This window comes from Vombatus ursinus, unplaced genomic scaffold (assembly GCF_900497805.2).
Source record: "Vombatus ursinus unplaced genomic scaffold, bare-nosed wombat genome assembly UNPS02015175.1, whole genome shotgun sequence".
Taxonomy (NCBI): domain Eukaryota; kingdom Metazoa; phylum Chordata; class Mammalia; order Diprotodontia; family Vombatidae; genus Vombatus; species Vombatus ursinus.
In genome coordinates this window covers 5,702,658-5,728,092 of record NW_020954953.1, presented here as the reverse complement: position 1 = coordinate 5,728,092, position 25,435 = coordinate 5,702,658, and the positions used below count along the sequence as shown (strand labels likewise).

Genomic DNA, 25,435 nt, shown 5'->3' with positions numbered 1-25,435 from the left:
GCAATTGGTGATTTGGTATTACAGCTCAGGAGAGAGACTGGTTGTATTGATCTGGAAATAATCTGTGTAGAGATAGCAACAAGTAAGATAGTACAGGGAGAACATTACTAGGGCCCAGGACAGATCCTTGAGGGATATGATTAGTGAGCATGATATGGATGAAGATCCATCCTAGGAGACTAAGAAGGAGTGGTCAGACTAGTAAGAGGAGAACACTACCTTGAAAACCTAGAGAGCAGAGAGTATCCAGAAAAAGGTGATCCATAGTGTCAAATGCTGTAAAGGGGTCAAGAATGATGATGATTGAGGAAAGGCCATTAGATTTGACCTTTTAGAAATAGAATTTATTTCTAAAATATTTGGCCTTTTAGAAATTAGAAGTAATTTGTAACTTTGGAGAGGGATTATCAGTTCAATGATGAGGTTGGAAGTCAGAATGAAGTTTTAGAAGAAAATGAAAGGGAAGTGGAGGCTTTCTCAAGGAGTTTAGCCATGAGGGAAAGGAAAGAGATAGGATGCTAAGCAGGAATGGTTGGAACAAATGAAGGTATTTTAATGGTGGTGGAGATATGTAGGCAGAGAGGAAGAAGCCATTAGAGAGAGATTGATTGAAAGTTAGGGAGTATCAATAGTGGGGGTTTTCTTCGGGACAAAATGGGGTGGGAATTAAGGGTAAGAGACTAGAGGAAAGGAGGAGGTGGAGGTGGGGGGAAAAGTCCAAGTGATGTGAGATGAGCAGGAAGGGAGAAGAAGGAACTTGGTGAATGACTTCAGTTTTTTTGGATGAAGTGTGAAAATTAGGTCTTATGAAGTCTTCCATTGAGAGTATAGGCAGAGGGATGCTGTGGGAATTTTGAGGAGAGATGAGAGGGTTTGGAGATGCTGGTGTGGAGAGTGTAATAATGAATATTTATAAAGTGCATTGTAAACCTTATGATACTATATAAATGCTATTATCATCAATTAGGGATGAGGAGAAGAATTATTTTGCTGCAATGAAGTTCTAATTGAGATTAGATAACATAAATTTGATTTTGTGATTGTCTCCCCCCCAGTTCTGTTCAGTAGTATGTGAATAGGAACAGAGGTAGCAGATAGTGAGAGCAGTTTAGGGTTGGCAAGGGGCCAAAGGATTCAAGAGTGGAGGATAGTGTAGAGTTGACCTGTTTCACCAGTGGGTCGAGTTGGGAAAGGAGAGGAGTGTAGCCTTTGCCAGGAGGAAATGGCTTATGAAAAATCTAAAGAGTAGAGGAATTAGAGATCACAGTGAGGGTGGAGAACAGGTTTAGTCATCGAGAAAGATGAAAGATAGATGATGATCAGGTAAAGGAGTTTTAGAATTCATGAATATGGAAGTAGAACACTTGTGGATGATGGTTGGATCGAGGTATGACCATCTCTCTGTATGAAGCGAAGGTCATGGCAATTGAGAAGAGAGCAGAGCTTGGGAAGTTAGGGGACCTGAGGGAATATCAGTAGGTATGTTTAAGCCTCCTAGTTTGAGGGCAGGAGCTGGGGTAGAGAGAGACTGTGAGTCAGGCACTGAACTTATTGAGGAAGGAAGGAGAGTAACCAGAGAGACTAAAGCTGACCAAAAATAGAATGGGTTACCTTTGTAGGTACTGGTCTTTGGAGGTCTTCAAGCAGAGACTGGATAACCACTTGTTGGGTATGAATGAATGAAAAACTACTTATTAAGTACTTACTATTTGCACAGTGCTGGGCATGCAAATAAAAAAGACACCCCCTGCCCTCAAGGAGCTTATGTTCTAATTGGGGAGACTACACATGTGGGAGATTTTAGCTTCAAGTGTTATAGAAAAGTCCCATGGTTCTTTGGGTGCAGTGGCAGAGCAGAAGGTAATACATCATCTTTAATAGATTTTTCACTAATAAAACCACATTGGTTTCTGGTGTTGAACAATTTGACATTACCAAGGACTTTTAATTGCAAGAAATTTCTTTTTCAAGTCTTCAGTAGTTGTGACTCCTGAGGAGGTGGGGGCTGCAGTACCTGCAGAGCAAGTTAGCAGGTCACATCTGCTCAGGGGTTTCTTCCCTGGACCATGGCTGCAGAGGCCAGGCTGGAAGCAGAGCTGGTAGTCTGTTATGAACTGTTGTTCTGCAGGCTCATGGACTTACTTGTTATTCAGTGGCCCTCAGTTGGTGTGGTTGGTGTTGTTGGGGATAAGAGGTCCCTCCTCCGTAAGGGTTGTTCCCTTCAATGATGGCTGCAAAGAGCTAGCTAGAAGCAAGACATGTGATCTGGGGGCCTTCTATTCTCTGGGCACTTCAGCTCACAGATCTCATTTGTTTCTACCACAGTTTAAGTCTTTTTTTTAGGATTTGAGTAGTGGAGATTCCTTTTTAAGTATGGGTTGAAGTAGATGGCATCCGAGGTCCTTCCAACTCTAATGATTCTGAGACTCTAGTTATGAGACTATTAAAATAGTCCAGGTAAAGTTCTGAATTAAGTGGTAGTAGTGTGAATAGAGAGAGTAACAGTATATGAAAGTGATATGGTGGAGGTTGAACCTTCAGGACTTGACAGGTGGTTGGATGTTAAGAATTGAGGAAGAAGAAAGAAACAAAGGTGACTGAACTCATGAGCTTGGGTAACTGTGATTTTGAGAGGAAGGGCAGGTTTTGGACAAAAGATGATGTCAGTTTTGAACATGTTAAGTTTGAAGCTCTGGAAAGATCTCATCAACCAACTCAAGTGGCATTCTTTTGCTTTTAGAATGAAATATAAACCATGTCTGTCCTTTAAAGCCCTACCCATCCTGGCCTCAGTCTTCTTTCCTCATTGGACATTATTCTATGTCCTGCACTCTGTAGTCCAGCCACACTGGCCTTGTCTTTGTTCCTCGCTCACGATAACTCCATCTCCTGTCTTCGTGCCTTTTGACTTGCTGGTTCGCGTGCCTAGGATGTACTTCATCCTCCCCTCCACCTCATAGAGCTCCTCTCTTCCTTTAAGATGCACCTCAGATGCTCTCTTCTATATGGAGCCTTTCTTGACCCCTTCCCTTCATCTGCTAGGGTTCTCTCTCACAAACCACCTTTTTAAACTAATTTGTATATGCTTGTGTTTATTAACTTTATATTTGTGCTGCACATATTTTTATATATACTTGTTTCTCCCACTAGAACCTAAGTTCCTTGTGAGTAAGGATTATTTTATTCTCTGTATTTATATTCTCAATGCCCAGCACAGTGCCTGGCATGTAGTTGCTTAATAAAAAGCTGATTGGGCTGCATCTCCGGGTATTTGAATCGCACTTCTGCCATCTTTCCATCGTTCAGTCAGGCAGAGACGGAGATGCTTCTGGAAGAACCTTCGCGATGGCCGCCCAAGGAGAACCCCAAGCGCAGTTCAAGCTTGTATTAGTTGGTGATGGAGGTACTGGAAAAACAGCATTTGTGAAACGTCACTTGACTGGTGAATTTGAGAAGAAGTATGTAGCCACCCTGGGTGTTGAGGTCCATCCTCTTGTGTTCCATACTAACAGAGGTTCTATTAAATTCATTGTATGGGATACAGCTGGCCAAGAGAAATTTGGTGGTCTGAGAGATGGTTATTACATCCAAGCTCAGTGTGCCATTATAATGTTTGATGTAACATCAAGAGTCACTAACAAGAATGTTCCAAACTGGCATAGAGATCTGGTACGAGTATGTGAAAATGTCCCCATAGTGTTGTGTGGCAATAAAGTGGATGTTAAGGACGGAAAAGTCAAGGCGAAATCAGTTGCCTTCCATATAGGAAGAAGCATCTCCAGTACTATGACATCTCAGCCAAAAGTAACTACAACTTTGAGAAGCCCTTCCTTTGGCTTGCTAGAAAACTTATTGGAGACCCTAATTTGGAGTTTGTTGCCATGCCTGCTCCTGCACCTCCAGAGGTTGTCACGGACCCAGCACTGGCGGCACAGCATGAGCAGGACGTACAGATTGCTCAGGCAGCTGCGCTCCCTGATGAAGATGATGACCTGTGAGGGAATGAAGCTAGAGCCCCACGTCAGAGGTCTAGTTTTATAGGCAACCGTCCTGTGACAGTGTCAGTGGTGTGGCGTGTTTGCCACTTTATTGTGTAACTGAGCAGAACGTGTGCTTAATCTTCGGGATGCTGAAGGAGATGAATGGGCTTCGGAGTGAATGTGGCAGTTTAAAAAAATGTAATTCTTATTTTGAACCTGCGTAGTTAGCTGTTTTGGACCGCAGTTACGTCCCCTTGAGTTTCAAATATAAGCCTGCTGCAGTCCCATCACAATATTCAGTGGTGAATCTTGTTTGTTACCGTCATTCCCATTCTCTTTTCGTTTAGATCATAATAAAGTGGTATTTCAAATATGAAAAAAACCAGTAAAAAGCTAATTGATTGAAGGTATCTATCAGGCAGGTATCTGGAGCATGTGGGAGAGTTTGGGACTAAAAATAGGTTTAAGAGACATTTACAAACAAGTGATGCTTTGAGCCGTGGAAGCAGGTGAGAACATCAAGGAAGAGGAAAGTTAGAGAAAGAAGAAGAGAATGCTGAGGACGGCTTTGGGGAACACCCATACTTTAAGGAGCTGGCATCGGGCGATGAAGAAGCAAAGGAGAGACTAAGAAAATGTAGCCAGCCAGGTAGGAGACAGTAGTGTTTTGGAAGCTAAGGCCAAGAGGGCATCAGGAAGTAGTGCGCAACAGTTGCAAAAGCTATGGCAAGATCAGAGAGGAGGAGGACTGACTGAATAGAGGCCGTTGGACCACTAGGAAACCATTGGTGGCCTTGGAGAAAGCATTTTCAATCAGATGGTAGGGAGGGAAACCAGATTGTAGTAGCTGAAGAGCAAGGAAGGTAGAGGCAGAGGTGGAGGACTGACTTCTCCGTCTGGAAGTGTTGAGAGGGAAGAAGAGGAGGGATAGGGAAGTGGGCAGTTGAGTCCAGGGTGAGAGGTTTTGTTTTATTTTTGGAATGAAGTAGACCTGAGCACCATACTTACATATGCAGGGAGAAGAGCCGATCAGAGGGGAGAGATGGGAAATCAGTGAAGTGAAGGGATGGGGATTAAGGACACAAATGAAAAGGCTAGCTTTGGCGTGAAAGCAGGCTACCTCACCTGTGAAAACTGGAGTTGGAAGACAGGACTGATGGAGAAATAGAGAAGTGTTGCGGTGCAAGAGGATGGAAATTGAGGGAATTCGTAACAAGAGGCCTTAAATAGCTCAATAATTCGTTCATTGAACATCATTAACCATTTCTTATGTGGCAGGTACTGTGCTAAATGCTGGAGATACCAAAAGGAGGCAAAAGACAGTCTCGCTCTCAAGAAACTTACAATCTAATTACATTACGAAGTGATGTAAAAAGGCCTGCTGAGAGAGAAGAGGATGGAGGCTTTGGAGGCTTGAGAGAGGTTTGGAACACCTGTAGAATTGAAGTCAGCTGGAGGTGAATAGAAGGATTGCCATGTACCTATGAGAATCCAGTTGAAATTTTTTAGATAGCATGAATTTATAAAGTGGACCCAGTCAACATGATTTTAGATATTCTTCCAGCATCATTTACAAACTCATAGAACCTTAAGGTTTGGAAGGGACCTCAGAGCTCATCGATGCCAAGCCATGCCTAAATAGGAATCCTTTCTACATTATCCTTTTTTTTTTTAGGCAGTTGGGATTAAGTGACTTGCCCAGGGTCACACATCTAGTGTCAAGTGTTTGGTCTGAGGTTGGATTTGAACTCAGGTCCTCCTGACTTCAGGGCAGGTGCTCTATCCACTGTGCCACCTACTGGCCCCTACATTATCCTTGATAATCTTTGCTTGGAGACTACAATGATGGGTCTTGCCCCCTAAGTGTGGGTATTCCTCAAAGCTCTCCTCAGCTCTCTTCTCTGAGGCAGCTCATTTTGCTTGTGGGCAATTAGAAAATATTTCCCTCCTTGGAGTTGAAATCTGCCATGGTAATTGCCATAGCCCAGTATAGGAGTGAAAGAGAAATATGAATGATGGAAGTAATCTGAGTTTGGGGATTTGGGTGGAAACAGTGGAAGAATAAGGGGACAAAGCATTCAGGTGCGTCATTGAAATGTCCAACTATAGACTCAAGAATGTGAAGGGAAGAAAAGTGAAGCCAAGGAGGACAAAGAGAACAAGGAAAGGATGCAGGGGCTGGAGCAAAGGAGAGGTTAAGGAGAAGTGAATCGATGAGGGAGGTGGAAGGACAGATTATGATTTGAGAGGTAGGGATCTCAGAAAAGGAACAGTTTTGAAAGACAGAATGAAGGTGCATAGAGATACAATTAGTTTACTACACTTTCTTCTTCCTTACATAACTATTCCTTTTCTTATTCTCTCTCTCGTTGGCCTGTATTTTCCCAATGGAGAATAGAGATAGGTTTTCAGATCATAGGTATAAATTATTCATTTTGTGAAGATCCAGTATCCTGAAACCAAAATCACTTATACAGTGTGAAGGGATGTCAGTGTTCCATGGCACGGTCTAAGTGATCCATGCAGCAGGCACTCATCATGCTGCCTAATAGGGGTATGAATGATAGGTTTGGGGAGCCGTTCTAAGGTCAGAATTCGCTTATGAGTTGTTAGGGAGGGAAATCTCTTCGTATTCAGGTGTTAATAATTTTATTGATTTGTTAGGCTTAATGTTACATTACATCAAACATGGAGATTACATTTCATTCTCAGAAAATTATAAGGAAGTGTAGAAGACATGTTTATACTTCGCTATGAAATATCTGTGCTTTTATTATCACAAGTACTTCTGCCACTGATGCAAATGCTGGTAGCTTCTCTCTGCCTTAGTAGAAAGTCTTCCTGAGTTACTGTGACTTAAAAAAAAAATATCTCTTAGTAGCCAACTTTCTAATAATGAGGCTCTCAGAACTTAATTTGCTCCTTAGACAGCACACATAGTATATTGATGAACCCATTACTAAATGTTTTCCATCTTCTAGAGCATGTGTTCTGATGGGCAGACTTTTGAGAAGTTCCGTGCCAAAGTGAGCTGTTAAAATAAGATTTTAGAGGGGCATTTCCATATGTGATGTAATAATGTTGGATGCTAACTATACTATTTACTTAGCCTTCAGGGTTTATGTGATTGTTGGTGGTGGCATTTTTTTTTTTTATAATTAGTGATCAGAGTATCTTAATCTAAATTTGAAATTCTAAATATTTTAAAAGGTTTTATTTTTATGCTTATTTAAAGTTTTTATTCCATTTTAGCAGAAGACACCAATGACCTCTCTTTTCAATTTCAAAAGCATAGTTTTTAATTATGAGTAAAAGTAACACTGTCCCTACTGTATATAAAAATTTAACAGCTGTCCAAAATGAACATTTAGTGAATTATTCACGAGACGTCTTTTCTCAGCTTTGCTCACTTTTTGTGATATCTCCAGAATTGTCAGTGACATTAATGCTGAGAAAGAAGGCTGGAATAAGAGTAACAGGATGCCTATTCATTTACACAAAATGAATACTCCTGAACTAAGCATAAGTTGTGTGGGGTATAGAAATGTTGAAGTATACTCAGAGGACAAGATAATGTATGTACATATCAGAATAGGTACAAGTTAATATTTCTCTTTGGAGACTTTAATTATCATATAGAAATTAATATAAGTATTTTTTAATTGGCACATGAACTAAAAATAGAAAACTAAGTCTTCCAGAAATCTAGATTGGCTTAATATACATGTTGAATATTAGAAAAAACAAATATTTGAAAACTTTTAACTCTAAGATTTACTTGATCAAGAAAGCCATTTTTATAATTTTATTTTATTTGTTTATTTTTGCCAGGCAATGAGGTATATTGACTTATCTAGGATCACACAGCTAGTATCAAGTGTCTGAGGCCAGATTTGAACTCAGGTCTTCCTGAATCCAGTGCTGGTGCTCTATTCACTGCGCCGTCTAGCTGCCCTCCATTTTTATCATTTTAATCCAAGCAAGACTTACAACTACTTTCCATAATGGAGCAATCCTAAAGCTTTTTTTTTTTCCTCCCTGTGACATACTGTCAGCAGTGCACATTAAAAAGACATTATGAAATGGAAGCTGCTTTTAGGTGCTCTTGATTTTGCCAGATGAGGTAGAATCATTAGGTTAAGATAGGAAAATAACAGTGATCTATAGCTATTAGAGATTATTTAACACACTAAAGTGTATGATTGGCTTTTAGAAAAAATCCTGACTGAGGTGGAACAGTTACTGTAATTTATTTCGCAGAAAAAAGCAGTATCACTAAATTTTACGGTTAACTAAAAAATAAAACTCAACTTAGTGAAATCACTTTAGAGAACTGCCTCTGGGTACTGTGCATGTTAGGTGTTAAATCAAAGAATGTTGCAAATTGTTCTCATTGGGCAGGGTCTTAGCAACACCCTGCTACCAAAAGCCCTGGGATAGGCAAAATTCCCAGTCATCCTGGGTACTTGACACTAAGTAGGGGCTGTAGAATCAACCCCTATTACTCAGTTTACTTCATTGGTAATAGAAGATTGCTTTTGAATTGTGCTGTAATGTTACTCACTATAATAAAAATTGGCTGTTTGAATGATTACTTTCAAGGATTGTATTTCTCAGAACATTACACATTAGCTTTTATTTCTAAATCAATTGACTTTAGTATAGATTCTAAGCTTTCTGCATGTGAGATGGTAGTGATTTGGAGGGGAATAAGGATTCTCAAGAGGGTATCATTAGATAAAAAGGTGGCTGCTAGGGGCAACTTGGAAAATGGAAAGCTGGGATTATATGGAATGTTCAAATATCTTTCATCTCAGGAGTACCTTATGTGTTAACTTCTAATCAGAAACAAAAAGGCTCTGCGTGTGCATTGTAAACTAAACGGCAGTTCTCAGTTAAACTATATCAAGCTGACATTTGTCAGTGGTACTCCCTGGAAAATTAGCATTTACCTTGCCATGCTGAATGGAGAAGCTTATCATAATATTTCATTGTGAAGATAGAAAAATATTCTGTCGTGCCATGATTAAGGACATATCGTAAGGAGAAGATGGTCTAATTGAAGTAACTTACTTGTTGATACAGAGACTTGTCACACTGTGGCATCATTTAGGAATAGAACACCAGGTAATCTCGTTTGCAATATAGTAAAACAACATTGTGGCACTATTTTATGCAGTTTATTGTTGATTGAATGAAATAAAGTCTTTAATCTGCCTGACATTTTATAGTTATGTGTTCTATGAGATTATTAAAATGAATTTACATTGGCCAAATTTGTTATTATTTTTAAGTTTCAAAATCAGTAAACATTTATTAAACATCTACTATATGCCAGATATTGAGGGATGGAAGAGCAAATTTAAATTGTGCCTTTTACTGGGGGAGACAGCATTTACACATATAAGGGTACCTTACATATATACAGAATAAATGGAAGACAACAGAAGGACACTAGAGGGGTGGGGTGGGACACCATCAGGAAAGGTCTTGTGTAGAAGGTGGCATTTGAGCTGAGTTTTGAATATAGAGGTAATGTGGGAGAGCATTCCAGGGTTGGGAAACAGCCACCAGATCAAGCTGTGGCAACTGATTCAGTATGTGTAATGAGTTCAAGTTGAGGAATTGAAGATAACACCTAAGTGCAAGCCTGTGTAATCAGGAAGATTTTAAAAATAGGGAAGTTAAGATGCAGTTTACGTTTACGTTTTGGTTCTGTTATTCAACATCTTGAAACAAAATAGCATCCATTCAGAATTTTCAAATGAGTATATTTTCAGTGGCAGCTGTTTGGCTCAGTGGATAGAGTGCTGGACTGGACTCAGGAAGACTCATGTTTCTGAGTTCTAATTTGGCTTTAGACTCTTAACTCATACTCTTAATCTTATGTAACTCCAGGCAAGTCACTTAACTTTGTCTCTGTTTCCTTAGAACTAGAGAGGGAAATGGCAAAACCACTCCAGTATCCTTGCTAAGAAAACCTTGAATGAAGTTATGAAGAGGCATATGCCACTGAAATGACTGAACAACAAATATTTTCTGTAATTTAAAAGATTTCACTGAAAGTTGATGCATGGAATATGTGATTATATTGAGTGTTGTCGACAGTTCAGATGGCCAGTAGTATACTTCTAGTCAAGTAATGCCCTGTAAAAATGTTGGAGAGAGAGGGTGGCATAGTGGATGGAGAATTGACTTTGGAATGAGGAAAGCCCAAGCTCAAGGCCTGCCTTAAACATCCACTGGCCACTTGACCTTAAATAACCTCTCAGTGCTCCAGGCAGCTTTCTAAACTGCAGAACTGTTGCCATTCTGCATTTGTAGAAAGAATTTCATCACTGGCATTTCCCTACATCAATGAATGTACAGGTCAGCTTACAGATTAATTTATGATAAATATCATAATCAGATAATCTTTATGAACCATTGTTACTCTTCAACAAATGTTATTTATTCTTGTCCATTGGCAACAGCATTTCAATGGGATTTTATTGTGACATAAAGATATTATTACTGTTTACCAGAAATTTAATTTAAAGTTAATAATTACATTTCTAAAGGAACTTTCACAGAGAATTTTGTGGACACATCATTTGTTAAACCCCCGGGTATTAATGCTGTCTAGCGTTACTGAACGTTGTAAATAGTTGGACAAAAGAAAAGGAAGTTGGAGGGGACTACGTATATAGAGTTGGGATTCGTAACCATGTAGTGAAATTCTTGTGACTCTGAGAAAATAGTAGGATAGCTAAAAATTGAGAGGATATCTCAGGGTCGAAAAGGTTAAGTGATGGTAGAAGAGTAATGCTCATATACTCTAGGACTGACAACTATCTTAAACACTTCCTTACCAAAAGTTTTCAGCTTAATAATAATAATAACTAACGTTTACATAATTCTTTAAAGTTTGCAAAATGCTTTACATGTGTTATTTTATTTTATTTAAACTTTTAAATGATCTTTTTTCTCATGGAAATCTATCATCAGTTTCATAATGGAAGTTAATGGGAACATAGAGTTTGTGCTTTATAATTGACTTTGAAGGATTAAATCTGTTTCATAAACCTGAGAATTGATTTCTCAACTCCTGCAAAATTATTGCTTCTCCAGACTACATCTCTTCTGACTTGGTCTAGCTGTTCTTCCCATCTTTGTTCTCTTAAGTGCCATTTCCACCTCATTTATATGCACATCTGGAATTGTTTTTTGATGGTGGTGGTGGACTGTCTTTGATGGTGAAAAAGGTTTGTTATAAAAATCTTTTCATCTTTTGTCCTTCCAGTTTTATCCTGAGATGGCTTTGCTTAGTTGGGTCTCTCACCAAGCTTTCTTTATGTTGGTTTTTCCCTTCATTGATTTCTTATTGTTCAAGGTGACACTATTCATAATCTTCCGCTATCCTTCCCCATAAGGTTTTACAAATATATTTTTCTTCTAATAAAACCCAGTGTTTTGGATCTAGTAAAATCCAGTAAATCCATGTTGTCCTTGGTTGCTCCCTTTCTCATTTGTTAAGTCTTTTCTAACAAAGTAGTTTTTTAGGCCCTTTAGGTCTTTTCTAGTTATTGCATTTGATTTAAATCAGTTAAATTTCTATATAAAATTACTATAGTCAGTGTTGATGTCCTTTTCTCCAGTTATTTCCCAGCTTCCATTGTCAATAACTTGTTTAACTAAGTTGTTGGAATTATTTTAATTTTATGCCATTTTAAAAATCATTTTGATTTTTCTAGCTTTATGTTAATTGATATTTTTGTTTTAACAAATCAAGGGACTGACTATACATAGACATCATGTTCTGGAATGATTTCCCACATGATAGATGAATTCTTTCCTATTTGTTAAAAATATAATCTATTTCATTGTTTGCCATGTCTTATACCTTCTAATTCTTTTTTCAAAGAAAGTATTCATTGAGATCTTATTACTTTTAAATATTCCCTTTTTTTGACCTTATTTGCTTCTATTAGGTTTTTCCAGTTTCTGAAACTCTAATCTGAGTTGAATTCTTACAAATTCCTTTTGTATTCACTTTCATATTCCTTAGTAAACTGAGAAAGTTGGGAAGCAAGAACAAAAATAAACATGGGACTGGTTTGGGGGCTTAAGAAAAATATACATCAGCATTTATGCATTCAAATGAAAGTTTCATTCAACAAACGTTTATTAAACACCTGCTGTATACTAGGCACTAGGCTCTGGAGATGCAGAGGCAAGCATGGAATACTCATTGCTCTCAAGGAGCTTATGTTCTATGGGGGAAACATTCAAAATATTTATTCAAAATAAATACAAGGTAAGTTTTAAAAGGGACAACTCTAAGAGCTAGGGAGATCAAGAAAGGCTTCGTTTTGAAGATAGTACTTGAATTTAGTCTTGAAAAAAGCCACCAAGGAATTCCGAGGGGTGACTGTGAGGAAGGAGTACATTTTAGTTCCAGGGGACAGCCAGTGCACAGGGTCACTGTCATCATGTATGAGGAACAACTGGAAGGCCAGTTTGGATGAACCATAGAGTATGTGGGAAGGGCTATAATATATAATACCTGGAAAGGTAGGTTGGGACCAGATTGTGAAATGCTTTAAATGCCAAACAGGAATTTTATTTCAAGAGGCAATAGGGAGCCATATTTAGCTTATTGAGCAAGAGAGTGATATGCTTAGACCTGTACTTTAGGAAAATCACTTTGTTAACTGTGTGATGAGCTGGAGAGGGGAAACCTAAGCCCAGTAGGCCAGTTACTGAACTATTGCAGTAGTGTAGATGAGGGATGATTAGGGACGGAACTAGGATGGTTATCCTGTGGCTAGAGAGGAGTCAGATGCAGGATGTTGTAGAATTAAAAACTACAAGTATTGGCAACTGAGTGGATATGTGGGGTTAGAGAGAGTGAGCAATAAGGATAGTACCAGACTTGTAAACTGGGGAGACTGGAAGGATGGTGACGCCCTCCATGGAAATAAAGAGTTTCAGAAGAGGGGTGGGTTTGAGGGCTGGAGAAGATATCAAAGATTCTGAGATCTTCCATTATTCTTGTCATTGAAAATAATTACCTTGTAAATTTCTCTTAATGATTCTTCCATTGCTGAAAACGTTTCTGAAACCTCCTCTTAGAGAATTACCTTTGAAACAAGTTTTTAAACCACACAAAATAAGATTTGTTTCTTTCCAAAAAATGCTTTAGGCTGTGTGTTTTAACAAAAATGGTTATTAATCAGTTGTTCATTTACCTTATTTGTCAGACTTGGCTTTAAATGACTTTTGCCTTTTTACAAAAATAAAATCCAGCCTCGAAATTCTAGAAAATATACCCCAGAGGTTTTAACGACACTATCAGACAAAGATGGGAAGAACAGCTAGACAAAGTCAGAAGAGATGTAGTCTGGTTACCAGAATGTTTTGAGCAAAAGAAACATCACTGAAATAAGTGTATAGCCTACCAAGGTGGCTTCACTGAAAGGGGAAACAGTCATTTAGAGGTATAAATTGTGTTATGTTGGTTTTAGGGTTTAAAAAAGCTTTATTACTTTACAATTCCAGTTCTTAAATAAAGTATACTCATACATAACTCCATAGGATTTAGATACATATTTTGCAGATACATAGCAACACCCTCCCCAGCATTATCTTTTAAATTGAAAGCCAGTAACAAGTACCATTTTTGTAGTAATTGTAGGCATCTTACTAGTTGTAATCGTATAGGAGATTTATGTGTTTTTATGGTCCATAGATTAACATTGACTTGGAATGTGAAAAGTAGGAATTCTGTTTTTCTTTCAAAAGAACCAGAATTTGATCCTAGATTTTATTTGTATTCAGGTGTTACTCTTTGGTCTTTACCCATGCGCAATGCAATTGTATCCAGTCAGCAAAGGTGTCAGTCTATAATAGTTTTGATATTTACCCCTTCTTTTAACATTTGATGACTGATTTTTTTTTCTTCTTTTAGATGAAAGACTTTCAGAGTAAAATGCAATCAATATTTCCAGTGATTCCCAAGAACCCTGCGTCATCTGTTGAGTGGGATGAAGCACTGAAATCCAAATGAGATGAGCATAAAGGAATTCCGAAGTGATTGTTACAGGGAAAGTAGCTTGGAAATGCCAAGATAATCATCCTCTTTAAAGGAAAAAAAGATCAAACTTATTTCTACTCAGGAAAGTGAGCAAATCATTGATGGAACATGGACTGTATGACTGTCAGCATCTTCAGTGTAGTCTATGAAAATTCAAAGTCATTCTGCGTTTGCTTTATCATGGAATCAAATGGGAGAGGTACATGTTTTCCAAGGTTTGGAGGGTTGTTTTAAAGAACATTAGTTGTAAGTAAGTAAATAACTTCCCTTTGTGGATGATATATTAGTATAGAAAGTTAGATATATTTCTATAAACTTTAAAAACAAGTTCTTACTTGAAAAACCAAATTTTATGATAAATATTCTAACAGGAATCTTTATAAACCTTTGTTACTTCTCACCAGCAGGTGGGAAAACCAAGCTAAAAATTAAAAGGTGGTTCATTTAAAAATATTTTAAAATAACTTAAAAAAATTTTTTTAGACCATAAGTTCCCTTGAGAGCAGGCACTGTTTTTTGTCTTTCTTTGTATCCCCAGAGCTTAGTATAAGTGCCTGGCACGTAGTAGGTACTTAATAAATGCTAGTTGACTGTCATGGCCCTAGCTAATAATGAAATAATAGTGGCTCATTCTTTTAAATTAAATGAGTTCATTGCAGGAAACTACCATGTTGTTGTGTGATTATCTGTCTGTACTTGGCATGTTAAGAGCCGACTGAGCTGCCCAAACATTCACCTCTTGGTGAATTACTTGGTGCACATAGTAATATTAGATCATTTGTTTGAAATGATTTTTCATTTGCTTTGTGCCCTTTGTTCACTCGTTCAGTGCCCTACTTAAAGGCCATTCATTATATTTCTACATGTCTTTATCCTTTGAGGGAAATAAAAAACCAGCAACAGATTAATATAATTTGAGAGTAATTTATTGTCTTTGTCATGCTGTCACTGGTATGAAGTATACATTTGTGAGATAATTTGATGCTAGATTCCTGAACACTACCTGTTAGATTATAATTTTACTTCAGTCATCAAAGTGAAAATAGCATAATGTTGAACCCACCCGCCTAACAAATATGTTTAACCAAAAACTCACATGGTATTAAGTCTGACATTCAATATTTAGTGTAATAATTCTAATGAATTTTCTGTGAATAAAGTTCTAAGGAATTTGTCATTAAGAAAATACTCTCTGTTCCTCTGTGGTCTCTTACAGAAACTGATGGAGAACCTAATTGCAATCACTGTATTTATCAGAGACTTAAAAGTTTTAAAAAGAACAAGAAAAAATATTTTTAATATGTAAATTTTCCAGAGAAACAACATCTGGTTGAAAAAGCAATTTTGAAGTTTCTTTATGATTGCTTAAGCTCTAATTAGTGAGATATCAGGTCTAATAAAGTACATTTGAAATTTATTTGTTATTATGAAACCTTTTAGTTCTAATAAAAAATTAAATGTCAAGTGTATAATTTAGCATTTTTCTCTGAACTGTGATGCCACACTCATATTGCTGAATTGTGATTAAACAGGCGTAATCAGTGTCTAAGTTTCTTATGTAGTTTATTATAAAAATCTAAGACTAAAAAGAAATTATAGTGAAATTTATAAGACTATATATGTACAGTCTCAAGGTTTATCTCACTCATCTTTCATTTTAAGCTAAATAACATAGGTGGGAAAAGGTTTATAGCCTTGATTGAAGAAGACAAATACAAAGGTCAGAAACTAATTCAGTGATTTTTTTTCTTTCTTTTTTTTGTCCTTGTGATTTTTTTTTTCTAATGTGTGCATTAGGATTACATACCCTGATACATGGATTAGTGTGCACCCAGGTCTATATGAAAAAGTGTAGTATATACGTACTACAGAAAGTACCTGTAACCACCTGCAGCTAGAATTTAAGATTCTTCTTTTACTTTGCATGCAGAATTCCTCCACAGAATGGGGTTTGGGGAGGGGGGGAGAAGACATGATTTTCTAAGAGAATAGAGCTGGAATTAACTAATAGTTGATTAATTATTTAGTGCCCATGGTTTGAAATAAACTTTTATAGTGTCAGCCCTTGAGTGCAGGGAATATCTTTTATTCTTTGTAAACCCCATTGTAGTACCTCCTTCAGTGCTATGCAAGTTGTGTAATATGTATTACCTGTTAATGTTGTTGACAACCAGCCCAGAAACCTTGGAATGCTTTTTGTGTTAATTGGCAAAATAAATGGCAGAGTAGATGCAGCATGTATTGTGAATGCTTCTGCATAATGAACTTTATTAATGCTTTTATTGAAGACATTAAAAATTAGTATAAAGTAGATCGAAGATGATGGCCACATGCAAAGTAAGTGTGATATGGAGTTTGTTAGTCCAATACACCTGGGGGAAAAAAGAAGAAATAAAATGTGCCTCAAATACTGTGATTTCATTGTTAAACCAATCCATGCCATTTAAAAAAAATTGATAATGGAATTTCATTGGTAAAACTCAAATAGAAATTGGGGGTTATAAAACCATACATAAGGATCCCTGTGGGCCACATATTGACTTAGAAAGCCACATGTTAACATTATCTATGTTTTGTTATATTTTTATTTTGTTATGTATTTCCCAATTACATTTTAATCTGCTTTGGATACATTTGGTTGTGTTGTGAGCTGTATGTGGCCTTCAGGTCATGTGTTTGATGCTACTGGTGTAGGGAACTCTCCAGAAGGGTACTTCCTTTGCCAGTAAAGATCACCAGCTCTTCTACGCCTTATATAGCAGTTCTAGAGAGTGGTCTGGTGGCCCTGAAGATTTATACTAAAGATTTCCAAGTCCATCTTTCCTGCCCCAGTCTCAAATCCTCAACTGCCTTTCAGACATATTAAGCTGGATGTCCAGTAGACATCTTAAACTCAGTACGTCCAAAGTGGAAATCATTGGCTTTCCCCTTAATGTTCTCCTCCTCCTACACACACACACACAATTTTTTTTTTTTTTTGCTAGGCATTGGGGTTAAGTGACTTGCCCAGGGTCATACAGCTAGTGAGTGTTATGTGTCTGAGGCTGGATTTGAACTCGGGTCCTCCTGACTGTAGGGCCAGTGCTTTATCCACTGCACCACCTAACTGCCCACACCCCTTCTTTATTCTCTTGCCAAAGCCTGTCACTTTTACCTTTGCAACATCTCTGCATTATGCCTCCTCTCCTCTGACACTGCCACCACTGTAGTGTAGGCCCTCCTCACCTCACACCTGGATTATTGCAATAGCCTGATGGTGGGTCTGCCTGCCTCAAGTCTCTCCCCACCCCAGTCCATCCTCCATCAGCCACTAAAGTGGTTTCCCTGAAGCACAGGTCAGATCATGTCGCTCTTGCCTCCATTCAGTAAACTCTAGTGGCTGTCTGTTGCCTCCAGGATCAAATGTAAAAGGTTCTGGTTGGCCTTCATGGCCTACCCCCCTAGGTCTACCTTTCCAGTCTTCTTACACCTTATTTCATAACACAAACTATTAGAAGCTAGTGACACTGTCCTTGTGGCTATTCCATGAACCAGACAGCTTGGGGCATTCTCTCTGAATGTCCCCCATGCCTGGAATACTCTCCCTCCTTAGCTCCAACTACTGACTTCTCTGGCGTCCTTTAAGTACCAAATAAAATCCCACCTCCTAAAGGAAGCTTTCCCCAACCATCTTTAATTTCAGTACCTTCCCGCCGTGAGTTATTTCCTATTTATTCCGTATATAGCTTGTTTTGTCTATTTTTCTTCGCGTGTTGTTTCCTCCAGTAATTTGTAAGCTCCTTCAGAGCAGGGATTGTCTTCTGCCTCTTTTTGTATCCATAGCACTTAGCGCAGTGCCTAGCAAATAATGGGTGCTTAATAAATGTTTATTGGATTGAATAAATATTTTGAATTTAATATTAAATATTTATTAAACATATAAGAGAAAGAAAGCCTCTGCCTGCAAGGAGTTTTACCATCGAATCGGGGAAGGCAGCACACAGAAGGAAGCTGGAAAGGGAATGGGAGAGGAGACACCGGGGATTGCCCAGCATCTCCTTCTAGGGAGCTGGAGACGGACAGCGGAGGGAGCTGGTTTAATGATTTCCCTAGATTTGTAATGCCAGTATATGTTAGAGGTGACAGTTGGAATCAGGTCCTCCTGCTTTGTAGTCCAGCTTTCTATGCATCATCACATGCTTCATCTTGGTACCTGTTACCACCAATTCCACGAAGGCATTGTTGAATCGGGTAGAAGCTTTATTAACGACCTGGGAAGGCCAGGCGACCCACATGGGTGAGAGCACGCATGTGAAAGCACATGTGTCGACAGATGCACATCTTTTTATTCCCTGTTTCCCATTCAAATTTCCTTCCCATTTCTCTGTTGGCTGGGTACCATAGAGGTCACAGCCTGTCCGAAGCGCCTGATTTCCCCTGTGAGGCTCCTCTCCTAATTTCATCTCCTACTCCCCACAATTCCACAACCTGGCTCTTGTTTAGTTTTGCCCTTATTTGGCTATGTCCCCACTTGGGGACAGATACAGATGTGGCTTGGGATACATATGTGTTAATCTATACCTAACCTCAGAACCATTTGCCCTGGTCCGTTCATTCACCCTCCAACTCCACTTTAAGCTTCCTTTGTTCAACTTCCACCCAGCCCCAAGACTGCATCCCTGTAGAAATGAAAACCAGCCGTTTCCCACACTCCCTCCCAGTCCAAATGACTCTGATGCCGTCACGTAGGGGTGCAACCCCTGATTGAGTGGTCCCCCCACATCCCCAACCACATTTTCCACACTCTGAATCCATGCCCATGCAAGAGTTTTATAGCTTTTTTGTATTAAATATAACATTTTTGTACTATGTGATTTTACTGTGCTCTTTTAGAGGGGGAGAGATGAGAATACACAGTAGAATATATATTTTTTTATTATTAAAAGGTTATTCCTGCCTTTTTAGGAACTTGGGAGATTTTTGTCAAAATTTCTTTCCTTTTTTTTTTTTTTCAAATATCAACCGCATGACCTAGTTGATATTACCAAATAAAACCTTCCAGAGCAGGGAGCAAAGGATAGAGCACTGGCCCTGGAGTCAGGAAGACCTGAGTTCAAATCCCACCTCAGACACGTAACACTCACTAGCTGTGTGACTCTGGGCAAGTCATTTAACCCTAATTGCCTCACCCAAAAAAACCAAAACAAAACAGAGAACAGAAATATGAAAGATGCTAAAAAACAAAGTTTGAGGTTATTAATGTTCTAAGAATGGTCATGAATCAGAGGCCTAATGAGATAAGACTGAGGTTGGGAAGGTGAGTATGCACAACTGTAATTATTTCCCTATGGTGACTGCAAGGTTTTTTTTTTTAGAGGCTAAAAAAAAAAATACAGATGAAAACCTTATAATCTAATAAAATAGTGTTTTTCTACAGTCAGAATTTGGATGTCAGAAGATTTTGTCATTTGTCTGTTCCTTTTGTATCAAAAGCATATTGTTAAATTGGTTAATGGAAGGGAAAAATGTTTAACAGATAATCTCATTCTTTTATGTGGATTACCATCTGTGTATTGAGCTCTGAATGTTCCTGGATATGGAAGAGGGGAAATGTTATGGAATTTCAAGTTTGCCTTCCTCGCTGTCTTTATCTTGGGTAGTATATGACAAACATAATCACATTTATCTCCTGGAGCATAAAGAGTTTTAATCACCCTATTAACCAGGATGACATTTTTCACAGACTTAAAAAGGAACAGAGCAGACATTATCTCTCCATAAGCAATCCATTTCATGGAGGCTGAGCGCTAGAAATTTTTTAAAAGGGTGGATAACACAAGTTATTTCCCCTGCACATCTAAACCAACATTAAGGAGAATTTTTACTAAGGACATTGTTTATGTTGGTTAGGGGTTAAACTCTAAATTTAGAATTTCATTGCCCATAAGGGCTGGCATACAACACAACAGAGAAAATATGAGGAAATGTTTACAAGAACCCTGCATTCATTCTTGTTATTTATTGCTGCTGAGTAAAAATTTGTCCATGGACCTATGGTTATTTTTAGGGTAAAGAGAGAAATATCTTTAAACAATTTGGGAATGGAAAACAGACCTTGGAAACAACCTTATACTATACATAATAAAAATAGCATTTTATACAGCACTTTTAAGATTTGCAAAGTGCTTTACAATGTTATCTCATTTGAGCCTCACCACCCTGCAAGATAAATACTATTATCCCCGATTTCCATATGAGGAAACAGGCTGAGAGAGGTGACTTGTCCAGGGACATAGCTTTTAAGTTTCTAAGCTAGAATTTGAACTTGGAACTTCCTAACTCAAAGTCTAACATTCTATCTACTATGCCACATACCTGCTTCATATGTGGGCATGTATGTGTGTATACTATAGAGACATATTAATATGCTTGTCATATAGTATAGGTAACATACATATACATAAACTGTAAGTAGTAGTCCATCACTAGAACAAAATGGGTTTTAATAAGGATACAGAGTGTAGAACGTGTTGCTAAATACCAGCAGAGCTAATGGTGTGATTATAAGAAATAACTACCTTGCCACATGTCAATATAGTTGAGATTGAATTGAAAGCATTCATTAGCCTCAAGTGAATTGTGAGCCTTATCCCAAGTAATGAAATCATTTCTATTACTTTGGATAAGATGGTGACCCAGGTACTAGGCTGGTTTCATAAAGATCCCCCAAAAACACCAACCTAATTTTTGAAGAAAAATAAACAAACCTAAAACCATATGGTCAAAGGAAATTAAAATCTATTGAATTTAACTTCCTTTTGGAGAACAATTTAATTTCTTCTCTGTTTGGTTGGGCAAACTAGGTGGTATGATGGATGGAGTGCTGAATCTGGAGGCAGGAAGACTCCTGAGTTCAAATCCAACCCCAGACACTTACTAGCTGTGTGACCCTGGGCAAGTCACTTAACCTTGTTTGCCTTCAGTTCCTCATCTGTCAAATGAACTGGAGAAGGAAATGGCAAACCATTCCAGTATCTTAGCCAAGAAAACCCCAAATGGAATCATGAAGAGTTGAACACAACTGAAATGACTGATAGCAAGTGGTTGATGTTGACTTTACATCCTCTGATGCTTCATTGTGGCATAGAGGTGTCTGTAAGGTCTCTTAAGGTTTTGTCAGTGGGATGGCAAGGTTTGGCAAGTTCTACCAAGACAGAAAGACTTCAAGTAGAACTCTAACAAGAGTCCAGACTAGGTAAGTGTAGAGAGCCTCATTATTAGAAAGCTGAATGTCAGTTTGTCAGCCAGCTATGTAGAGGATAAATAGGAATTAATTAACAGGAGGAAGGCACTGGAATTAAGAGGAGTTGGGGAAGGCGAGATTTTATTTGGAATTTAAGGAAGTCTGGGAGGTCAGTTGTCGGAGCAGAATTCCAGGCATGGGAGACAGCCAGAAAAAAATGCCCCAAGCTGAGATGGAATGTCTTGTTCATGGAATAGCTAGGAGGCCAGTGTCATTGAATCAGAGAGTTTGTGTCATAGAATAAGATGTAAAGACTATAAAGGTAGGAGGGGGCTAGCTATGAAGGGGTTTGAATGCCAAACAGAGCATTTCATATTTAATCCTAGAGGCAATAGGGAGCCGCTGGAGTATATCGAATGGGGGCAGTGCTAACATGATCTGACCTGTGCTTCTGGAAAATCACTTTAATGGTTGATGGAGGATGGATTGGGGTGGGGAGAGACTCGGGGCAGGCAGACCCACCATCAGGCTATTGCAATAATCCAAGTGTGAGGTGAGGAAGGCCTACGCTACAGTGGTGACAGTGTTAAAGGAGAGAAGGAAGCATAATGGAGAGATGTTACAAAGGTGAAAGCGACAGGCCTTGGCAAGAGATTGGCTGGTGAGAGACAGTGAGAAATCCAGGATGACTCCAAGGTTACGAGCTGTGAAATTCAGTTTTTGCTTCAATTACAATTTTTTTAAAAAAGATATTCTGAGAAAAGGTCTAGATTTCATCAGACTAATAAATTAATTCATAACAAAAAGATTAAGAATACCTAATCTAGATCAAATCTCATTTTAGGAGATTTATCCAAATTCACAGAGATAGTGTCCAAGGTAAGGCTTGAAACCAGGTCTTCTGACAGTAGCGAGTATACTTTTCATTGAATCACACTTCCTCTTTCTATCTCTTGCTGCTGGACTTTGTTGGTATTATATAGAAATGTTGATGATTTATGTGAGTTTATTTTATATCCTTCAACTTTACTAAAGTTATTTCAACTAGTTTTTTAGTTGATTCTTTAGGATTCTCTAAGTATACTATCATATCTATAGAGAAAAATAGTTTTGTTTTCCTCATTGCCCATTCTAATTCCTTCAATTTCTTTTTCTTCTCTTATTGCTATAGCTAACATTACTAGTAAATATTGAATAGTAGTGGTGATAATGGGTAGCTTTGCTTTATACCCTGATCTTATTGGGAAGGTTTTTAGCTTATCACCATTACAGATAATATTTATTGATGGTTTTAGATAGATACTGCTTATCATTTTAAGAAAAGCTTCATTTATTCCTGTGTTCTCTGGTGTTTTTAATAGGAATGGGTATTGTATTTTGTCAAAAGCTTTTTCTGAATTTATTGAGATAATCATATGATGTCTGTTGGTTTTGTCATTTATATGGTCAATTATGCTGATAGTTTTCCTAATATTAAATCAACCCTACATTCCTGGTATAAATCTCTAGTCAGAGTGTATGATCCTTGTGATATAGTGCTGTAATCTCCTTCCTAGTATTTTATTTAAAAATTTGCCATCAATATTCATTAGGGAAGCTGCTCTATAGTTTTCTTTCTCTGTTTTGGCTCTTTCTGGTTTAGGTATCAGCATCATATTTATGGTGCAAAAGGAATTTAGTGGGACTCTTTTTTCACCTATTTTCCCAAATAGTTTATATGGTATTGGAATTAATTGTTCTTTAAATGTTTGGTAGAATTCACTTGTGAATCCATCTTGCCTTGGGGATTTTTCCTTTGGGAGTTCATTGATGGCTTGTTCAATTTCTTTTTCTAATAAGGGGTTATTTAAGAATTCTATTTCCTCTTCTGTTAATCTGGGCAGTTTATATTTTTGTAAATATTCATCCATTTCACTTAGATTGTCAGATGTAATGGCATATAATTGGGCGACACAGCTCCTAATTATTGTTTTAATTTCCTCTTCATTGGTGGCAAATTTCACCCTTTTCATTTTTGATACTGGTAATTTGGTTTTTTTTTAAATCAAATTAACCAGTGGTTTATCTATTGTATTGTTTTTTCATAAAACCAATTTCTAGTTTTATTTATTAGTTCAATGGTTTTGTTTCAATTTAATTAGCTTATCCTTTGATTTTCAAGATGTCCAATTTGTTGTTTAATTGGGGATTTTTAATTTGTTCTTTTTCTAGTTTTTTTTTAGTTGCATGCCTACTTTATTGATCTGCTCTTTCTCTATTTTATTGATGTGAGCATTTAGAGATATAAATTCCCCCCCCAAGTACTGCTTTAGCTGCATCTCGTAAATTTTGGTGTGTTGTCTCATTGTTGTCATTCTCTTTAATGAAATTTTTTATTGTTTTTGTGATTTGTTCTTTGACTCACTCATTCTTTAAGATCAGATTACTTAGTTCCCAATTAATTTTTAATCCTATCTTTCCATGGCCCTTTATTAAATGTAATTTTATTGTACATGATCTGACAAGGATGTATTTAATATTTCTGTCTTTCTGCATTTCATTTTTATGCCTTAATACACGGTCAATTTTTGTGTGGGTGCCATGTACCACTGAGAAAAAGGTGTATTCTTTTCTATTCCCATTCAGTTTTCTCTAGAGATCTGTCATATATAACTTTTCTAAAATCCTATTTACCCCCTTAACTCCTTTCTTATTATTTTTATGGTTAGATTTATCTAGTTCTGAGAGGGGAAAGTTCAGGTCCCCTACTAGTATAGTTTTACTATTTCCTCCCATAACTCATTTAACTTCTTTGAAAATTTAGATTCTATACCATTTGGTGCATATATGTTTGGTACTGATATGAATTCATTATCTATGGTACTTTTTAGCAAGATATAGTTTTCCTTTCTTATCTCATTTAATTAGATCTGTTTTTGCTTTTGCTTTGTCTGAGATCGTGATTGTGATCTCTACTTTTTTTTGAACTGCAGTTGAAGCATGACAGATTCTTCTCTAGCACCTTACCTTTACTCTGTGTGTCTCTGTGCTTCACGTATGTTTCTTGCACACAACATATTGTAAGATTCTGGTTTTTAATCCACTCTCTGCTCCTGGGGTTCAGGGAGCACTCTCACAAGTTTATTATGTGTGGGGGGAGTTCAGGGGTCTGCCCACTGGCCTGTTGCACCAGGTTCTCTGGGACTGGCATCTCACCTGCTGTTCCAAGACATCAAGCCCTGGCAGCTCACCTGCTTCATTGGGCTGCCAGAATTGGCTATTCATCTGCTGCACTGGGCCTGCCAGGCCTAGTCACTCACCTGCTGTGCCAGGGGCTGGAAGCCTCACAGCTGGCCTGCTATGTTGGAACCACGAGGTCTCAGTTGCTGACCTGTGCTGGGGCTGGGATCTTTCTGCTGGCTTACTCAGACACCACCTGTGCTAAACTGTGCTCTCCCTTTACTCTACTGAGACAGACCTTTCCTGTAGTCCTTCTAAGTTGTCTTGGGCTAGAAAATTGTTTCACCCTGTCCTTTTGTGAGTTCTGCCACTCCAGAATTTGTTTTGAGGCATTATTTAAAGTTATTTGGAGGGGAATTTGGGAGAGTTCAGGCGAATTCCTGCCATTTTGGCTCACTTCACCTCTAAAATACAGGTTTTGAGAAAAGAAAGTCTTAAGAAAAATATCAGTTGCTTCTAAAGAATACAACTGGTTATTTGCATTTATCTTATCTTAAGCACTGTAATTCATTGGAACATTGGAATAAGCTTCATTGGGGTCCTTCAGTTTCAACAACTCAGCACATTTTTCTTCCTAAAAATCAGATAAGCAAAACTAAAAAAAAAAAAAAGACTAAAAGTATACATTAAAATAATGGCAAGGTCTATTCTATATTGACTTGAGTTATAAGTTGTCAGGTAAGCTGCAAAACCTGATACATTTGTGATACTTTTAACCTGAGCCTCTGAAAATACTCTGAAAAGATCTAGACACTCCCAGCTCAAGAGTATTGTCTCAGTTTTACAGTGTAGCAGAACCAGTATCTAAAATACCCACAAATGAATATCAAAGTGGAGTGTTCCCAGGGCCCATCTGCCATTACACTACTCCTATTTCTAGATACTAGTTCTCTTTAATACAGCATGGGTATTCAAAAGGTACAGTGATTCAGTCAATAT

General features: G+C 37.9%; 1 protein-coding gene and 1 pseudogene across 1 annotated transcript in view; both read left to right on the top strand.

Annotated features, from left to right (window-relative positions):
* Positions 1 to 14,533, top strand: part of LOC114031485 (transmembrane protein 242-like) — a 52,419-nt gene extending 37,886 nt beyond the window's left edge. The window contains exon 4 of the mRNA XM_027846574.1: positions 13,930 to 14,533. Within this exon, the coding sequence (XP_027702375.1) occupies positions 13,930 to 14,028 (99 nt within the window). The 3' untranslated portion in view covers positions 14,029 to 14,533. The remainder of the gene's footprint in view (positions 1 to 13,929) is intronic.
* LOC114031484 lies at positions 3,331 to 3,998 on the top strand (annotated as a pseudogene).
* Positions 14,534 to 25,435: the final 10,902 nt, after the last annotated feature.